Consider the following 7834-nt stretch of genomic DNA (forward strand, 5'->3'; position numbering starts at 1 on the left):
GACATCGTTAAGATCTGTCATCCAATATCCACTTCCTGCAGCTAAATGCTGCTAGCTAATAGTTGGAAGTCAAGTACAATATGTGAAATATCCGGGTCGACTAGGTTCAGGGAATTTATTGACAGGGACCCAATTCAAATTGTAGTTCTTTCAAATCGCTGATATATTGGAATTCATACAAAAAGACTGCATATTCCGTTTCAAATTTATTGAGTGAATTACGGCACTTTAGACTAAGAAGAGACAGTCACCTCCTTTTTTGTTACTGCCTAGAAACATATTTTAAGGAAAGCACTTTGTTGACAAAAAATATATAAAAAGTCTGTTAAACTATATGAACTGAATTAAATGAATTCAGCGAGAACTGTGGTATTAAAACGGCAAATAGTGGCTAGTCTTGTGAGGTGATAGGGTATCTACCGCACAGCCATTGTGATCTATCGAACTAGAGCCAATTTTAATAGCAAATGCTATAAAGAAACTGCGTGAGTTACTTTGAGTATTCTAGACCTTATTATACTAACTGTAATATTAACCCCACTTATAATCTTACTAAATTATATTATTTTTATAAGTTATTCACAAATGCGTTTAACGTAACAAACGCCTCGGACCAGTATTATCTCCAATAATAACTACCAAAATACAACCCAAACACATACTGTTTATGGTTCCGATGAATTGAAGTTGATTGTGCTACTGAAATAATACAATGCTAAGCAACCCAAGCAAAACATTGTGCACAATGGAGGAGTAATTCGGTAGTTCCAGATAATACCCAAATCAGATTATATAGCCAATAATGATGATAATGATTACCAATATACGGTTTGCTATATTTTCCAGGTTTGTTTTGACTTATGTTACTTACATATTATTTGTTTTATCCCTTGTCTTTATTTTTTTGTTATTCTAAAATGGGTTCTGTTATTCTACCTCATGTTATACTATAATGAAAACAAAACGTACTAATGAGGTTCATCTTCGAATAGCAGCTATATAATCAAAACAGGTTATTACTGTTATTATTGATATCAGGACAATAAGAGTATTTTAGAGTATACTGGAACTAGAGAGATATAGTAAGATACTTCAATAATTCATAAATAAATAAATTATACTTTTTTGTTTATATTTATTTTATTAAACTAAAAAATAAAAACTCTTCAAATAAACAACACACTTGTCTATAACATAAGATTCAACAAATTTTAAATGAAAATAAATATTATAAAAAAATCAGATTTAGCAAAAAAAAAATAGTTAAAACCTATTTTAGTAAAAAAAAGTAACAACTTTCTTTTTTCTGTGTATTTCGTAAAACTCAAATAACTACTGAGGCACGTGTCTAGGGAAGCGGTAATAGTTTTCGGTGTCTACGAGAACAATTTTCAAAAAATAATATTTATTTATTTATTTAAAAAAATAAAATTCAGAAAGTTCATTGCGATTAAATTATATATAAAACAATAATAATAGAATTAAACTATCAAAACTTGAGTTATAAAAATATTTGAAGTACGAGTACTTGAATTACAAACTATGAGTATTTTTTGCTGTAGCTTGAACGCACAGAGGTGCTATTTACACTGGCGGGCTTAACGATTTTCTTGGTGGCAACCTTATCACCATTACTTGTCTTCGATGTGGTGTTATTGTTTATTGTGCTAGAGTTATTGTTGTTAAGAGTGAGTGGCCGTCTTGGAGGCATGCGTTCATTAACAGCATCCAAACCTTTAGCTTCAGCAAATGATGAAATTTGTGGAGTAGCACCGAGACCTTGGAGTGCTAAAGAGAGATATTTTTGTTTATTAAAAATTTTAAACTTTAATAACTAAATAAAAAATACCGCTGTGCAATGAATCTCTGCCACCTGATAAGGCACCAACTGGTAATGCACCTGTGGGTGTAAGCCCTTTAAGTTGTAAGACACACTCAGACTCTTCCCTGAAAGTAATATTGTGGGTATTGAAAAAAAAATTTATATATGTTAAAATTATTATGCTTTACCTTAACACTGAAAAGACTCGAGACATTTTTCCTATAGCGCGTATTTTGTTTTTTATAACCTCCTTACGTAGTGCGGAAACTCCAGTAGCTATAAAAAGATATACAACAAATTGCTTACTATAATTACCAGAACTTCAACATTCAAAAAAAAGCTTAAGCTAAAAAAGTACGGGTATATACATACAAACGCAGGTTTGTGCACGCTCAAAGCTTTGCAAGCTTTTCTACATTTTTGCTAAAGCTTGAAAAACGTCGCGTGAAGCTTTCAAATGCTATGTTAAGCTTTCAAATGCTATGTTAAGCTTTCACAAATATACATAGAAAAATTATACACTTAAAAATATATTTATTTAGTTTGCATATAAACTTGCATTTTACCTTAGAAAAACTATATTTATCATTAGCATTAAGCACTGTTTTCTGATTCAAAGCCTTTTGATTCTAAGCCTTTGGCCTAAAAGCATTAACTAATTTAAGTAAATTTATTACTGGTTCTTACCTGGTTTGGGCGGTGCATTATTTGAGTTCAATGGCACAAGAACAATTTTTTTGCGCAGTTCTTGTTACACCAAATATTGTATATATATTAAATATATTTTTGTACATACATATATATTTTTATGAAAGAGAAATTATGTTTTTAAAAAAATGTGTGTATTTAAAGTGTTTAAAAGATATATTTTTAATAATGGAAATATATATTAGATATTCATTATACGAGTATTCTAAAATAGTACAACACTTAAAGCAATAGTTTCAATAAACAACATTGATTCAGATATCTGAGACAATATTAACGAATATATAATATAATAATTGTTTATTAAGTATTTCGTGTAACCGATAAATATATACATATCTTATGATATATAAACTGAACTGAACCCTAAGAAAATGTCACTAAAAAGTGCTTATTGTTTATAAGTTACTAGTAGGCTTAGGTTAACATAGTGATATTAGGGATTTAATTAATCTGCTGGTCCACTGTGTTCTAAACTTTCAAATTATTTAAAATTAATATAAAAATTAATAAAATATATTAAATTAATATTGAATTTTTTGTAAGCATATTTTATAATTCCCATTAAATGTATAATATTTTATACGGTTATGCATAGTTTTTTATAATTCTCATTTAATTTGTTGAATAATTCCTGTAAATGGAAACGATTTTTATTGGCAAGTGTTTACAATTTAATGAAAATTTATGAAAATGGTCTTTCAATGTTTTATCGTTATATAATTCTTTCATTTGTGTTGCTTTAAATCAAATTGAAAAATATTAATCATGGGTCGTATGACAAAATAATTTAATCAATTTAAACGTGTGAATGGTTTTTAGATCTTTGGATCCTTCTTAAGTTAAAAATAATAAAGACTTGGTTATAGATCTTACAAAAAATTGCGATGAAGTTACGGTATCTACATCCACTACATAGTAGGCAAATATCAGTCTTAACTCTATAAAAAATGCTCTATTGTTGCAATTATTTTTTAAATTAAAAAGATTAAGGTATGAGCACGGTTGCCACTTGAAAATTTTTTTCTGTACCAAAATTGATTTAAAAACGTACCATTTCTGTAAAAAAAGGTCCAAAATTTTTTTGGACCTTTTTGTTTTCTCGTTCTGTGTTTTTCATAGTGTTATAAATGAACAAAATCACGGTTGCCACTTTTGGTACTTTAGTACCAAAATTGGTACTTTTTTTTCCATTTGGTACTCTGGTACTCATGTTCAAAAAATGGTACATTTTCGGCGACCCAACTTTATTGTGGATATTGTATTGTTTTATACTTTTTGTACATTTTATATAAATTGTATTTTCTTATAAAAAGACAATAGAAAAATTTTGGACCTTTTTTAACAGAAATGGTACCTTTTTAAACCAATTTTGGTACAGAAAAAAATTTTCAAGTGGCAACCGTGATGTTTTTTTTAAATGTATTAAAAAAAAATTAATTGAAATATCCACAATAAAGTTGGGTCGTCAAAAATGTACCAGTTTTTAAACATGAGTACCAAACGAAAAAAAAAAAAGTACGAGAGGCACTTTCATCATCCTCTCCACAATTGCAACAGGAAAAAGGGAGGTTTAGTATCCTAGCATATTTTACTAATCTGTTATGATCTGTGAGGAAATCTCTGACAATACTGATATTTCAATGAGAGTATTGAATTTCCTTTTAATGGAACGTGACCAGCTTTTTATTTATATTTTTTTTATTTTTTATTTTCTATTTTTAGTTTTTATTTTTTATTTGTATTTTTTATTTTTATTTTAATTGATGAAAAAAATTAATTAACGTGCCTAATTAAACCTTATTAAAGCTCAAATTGATAAATTATGTTGAAGCAAATAGCTTCAATAGCCAGTGCATTTGAGCACTTTTACTCTTTATGAACTCGAGGTATCTTCAAGACCCCTCTTAACGCCTTGACTGGATTATCATTTATCACTTCATCAGACTAAGCAATAATTGACCTCAGATCTGTATATCTCTCCGAGGAGCCTGTAACCATTCTGAGGTGTTTATAAGTCTGTCAGTTTTCGCAAATAATTTCAGGGCTCTATTCTTTCTGTAGATAAAGGATTATTATTCTGATATGATATAGATATCAATAAACTACTTTTCAAATTGGAATAGAAGTTAAAACTCACATATTAATTAATTCTGTTTGTAATTATAATTAAATTTTGCATTCTATATGACATGTGTTGAAAAATAAGCTGAATAATTATTTTTTCTTAACAAATTAGATCTTAAGGATTTGAATAATAATTATAAAAGAAATTATTAAACTTTTATTTCTAATTTATCGGTTACAAATAATCGAATATATAAATCTAAAAAATTATATTATAAATAAAATGAGTGCTCACCTTCTTCCAATTCATCGTCTGGCCCCGAAACAAGTTCATCATCTGAGCAAATATTCAATATATTCACGAGCATATCAGTGACCTAAATCAAACAAAGAAATCAGCTGATATATTCACATATTGTATATATAATATATAATAATTTTGAAAAATTTCAATTTTATTAATTTAAAAAAATCATTTCAGAAGAAAACTGCATAAATCGTTGGTATTTCATGCTTGATTTACCTTCTCGCCAACGAATGGCAATGACCACGTAAATACATCCATAAAATTTGGCAACCAATAGGGATGGGGGGAGCAATTAAATTGGCGTATGTTCATAACGTTATTCTCATATTTAAGTACAGCTGCCTTTTGTCAAATGACATTTGTGTTAATTATAACGAAATTTAAAAATAAATTAATAAAAATGTTATATGCAATACAATCACGAATAATTTTCAGAAATTATTAACGATAAAAATACTAAATACCTTATTGTTATATACGTCTAAATAATTGGGCGCCGAGAAAATTGTTATTAACGAAGGGAACCCAGTCGCTTGATTCTTACGATACATACGATAGCTATAAAATATATGAAATCATTTATATAAACGTTGTTTTTAAATTAAAAATATTAAAGTTAACAAACCCAGCATCTTGAGCTTCATGGGCACGGACTACGGAGAGTAAATTATTTTTTGACAGGAACTCACAGCATGCATTGTAACTGTTAGAATATTTAATAAAATTTTTTTATTTTCTTTTTATTTTTTTTTTTTTTATATTATTAATATTTTATTAAAAGTTCTTTTTCTTTTTATTAATATTTTTTTAAAACATATAATATATCTCTTTATAAAACTTAATTCTATTTTATTTTATCTAAGGAAATTATTTTATTTACTTAAGAAATATGAAAATATTTACCTAAAAAAAAATGAACAACCTCTAACTGAGTTGTGTGTAAAGTAATCGGAATTCTTTTCATTACCAAAATCCTCTAATGGATCCGACCATAGTAGATCACACATTGGTCCATAAGCTGGTGGTTCTCTGAATCTGTCGAGCTATACAATTTTATAATTAAAATTTTTGATAAATAATTTTAACACAATAATTTTTGAATTAAATTATTATATTTAATTAATATAAATTTAATTTATAAATTTAAATATTTAACACAAATTAATATTTTATTTAAAAAAACATTTTTTATAATTCTATATATTAAATAAATGACCTAAGCCCGGTTTAAATCAAAAAACTTATTGGAAATTGAATGCAAGAGAAATTTTTGGCTGGATTGGTTACACCTTACGAAAGCTGTCAAGTAGAAAGCAGTAGAAGAAGAGGAAGGCCTAAGATTACCTGGCACAGATCAACACTAAACGTAATCAATAGGCAATCCACACACCTTGGCAGATCATACATCCACATTGTTAAGCTCATATAAGTGGCAGTAGGAAGGCAAAAATGGAGGCAATTTGTAGATAGCCTATGCCCAGTATAGAAGCAGCTTAGAATCATGTGGAGCCAAGCAAGACTTAATAATAATAGTAAATAATAGAATATTACATTTATTAATTATTATTATTTAAACAAATTTTATGTAATGTGTTTATCAATTTTTTTTCTTTACTTTTCAAAGTTGTTAGTTGCAACTTGAAAAACCTTACCCTGAAAGCATCTAGGGACTTATTAAAGAATAATTAACAACTTGCAGTATCGTATCCAAATTTTTTTATACTAAACTTAAATTTTTACTATTTTTACTATTTTATAATTTATATTTTATTAATAATTACCATAATTTTTTTATGTAATTATTTGCATTACACATAAGAGTCCTAAACATAATAAATTAATTTAATTAATTGCTTAATTTTTACTATACCTTCTTTATATCGTCCAGTGTAAAAATTTCTGGTGATAGTCCACCATGTATGCAAAGGAACTGCTGATTGAGCAGCGCAGCAAGGGGCAGACAATCGAAAGCTTCCATACAGGCATCATACACACGTTCAGAGTATTTGATTTTACCTGTAATATATAATATCATATATCATATGTCGTATATTATATATAAAATTTAACTTTCATTCTTACATTCTGTTTTAAAAGTGAAATATTCTGTTAAGTGTCGGCATTCGTGATTACCTCTTAATAAGGATAATGTCGTAGGATAACAGATTTTCAAAGCCCATAAATACAAAACACACTAAAATGAAATATTCAAAAATGTTTGTTATTAATTGTCTAATTGCTTTACTTTAGGCATTCCCTACCTCTATGCTAAAATAACCTCTATCGACATAATCACCCAAGAATAAATAACGCGTTGTCGCAGGTGGTCCACCAACTTCAAATAATTTTACTAAATCAAAAAATTGTCCATGTATATCACCACACACTGTGATTGGTGCTTCGACATCTATCATATTTTTTTCACTTCTCAGTATTGCGGCACCTTCATTTATAATCCGTAATGCTGGCTCCTCTTCTATTCTACCTTCAAGTTGAAAGTGTTGCCTCAAGGCATCAAAATTTGGTTTACCAGTTTTTGAGTCATAGACTTCATCCATTGTAAGTTTATGTACGGGTGCTAGTGGAACATCTGTAAAAATAATATTTAATTAAATTATTAACTGAATTTATATTATTTTATTTAAATAATTTTATTTCTTAAATAATAAAATCTATGTAGGAATGTGAATATTTTACGTTCTGTGTCAAATCAAAAAACGGTATGCTAAATATGTGTTTAGTTCATTACTAAGTAATTGCTATTTTAAACTCTGGTTAACTTTAACCAAAACATTTAACTGAAAAACATTTCACCGTTTATTGTTTCTGCTGGGTATAAGACGATCTATATTATTCTATTATTCTATATTATTCTAAGTTCAATATATCTTAGACTTTAGTATACATAGGGTTGCCATAGACTTTAATAT

At 27.8% G+C, this 7834-nt stretch overlaps 1 protein-coding gene across 2 annotated transcripts; it reads right to left on the minus strand.

Annotated features, from left to right (window-relative positions):
* Positions 1-1444: 1444 nt before the first annotated feature.
* On the minus strand, positions 1445-7489 carry LOC119677438 (serine/threonine-protein phosphatase 2B catalytic subunit 1-like). 2 transcript variants are annotated; one of them, XM_038088779.1, is made up of 12 exons: positions 7166-7489; positions 6987-7098; positions 6775-6920; positions 5808-5947; positions 5530-5607; positions 5369-5462; positions 5121-5246; positions 4893-4974; positions 2510-2569; positions 2011-2098; positions 1850-1947; positions 1445-1788 (listed from the first exon to the last, which is right to left on the minus strand). In XM_038088779.1, the coding sequence occupies exons 1-12, from the start codon at positions 7460-7462 to the stop codon at positions 1541-1543; spliced, it is 1569 nt and encodes a 522-aa protein (XP_037944707.1). In that variant the 5' UTR covers positions 7463-7489; the 3' UTR covers positions 1445-1540. The 2 variants fall into 2 exon arrangements, with proteins under 2 accessions (XP_037944707.1, XP_037944708.1); XM_038088780.1 differs by lacking the exon at positions 2510-2569.
* Positions 7490-7834: the final 345 nt, after the last annotated feature.

Source organism: Teleopsis dalmanni, chromosome 2 (assembly GCF_002237135.1).
Source record: "Teleopsis dalmanni isolate 2A chromosome 2, ASM223713v2, whole genome shotgun sequence".
In the NCBI taxonomy this organism is placed as follows: Eukaryota; Metazoa; Arthropoda; class Insecta; order Diptera; family Diopsidae; genus Teleopsis; species Teleopsis dalmanni.

Excerpts from the sequence above, each read along its gene's own strand:
- LOC119677438 (XM_038088779.1), bottom strand. The coding sequence starts at position 7,462 with ATGGATGAAGTCTATGACTCAAAAACTGGTAAACCAAATTTTGATGCC. Across the intron at positions 5,247-5,368 it reads TAGACGTATATAACAATAAG|GCAGCTGTACTTAAATATGA; the intron begins GTATTTAGTATT and ends ATTTGACAAAAG. Across the intron at positions 2,570-4,892 it reads AGACGATGAATTGGAAGAAG|AACTGCGCAAAAAAATTGTT; the intron begins GTGAGCACTCAT and ends TGGTGTAACAAG.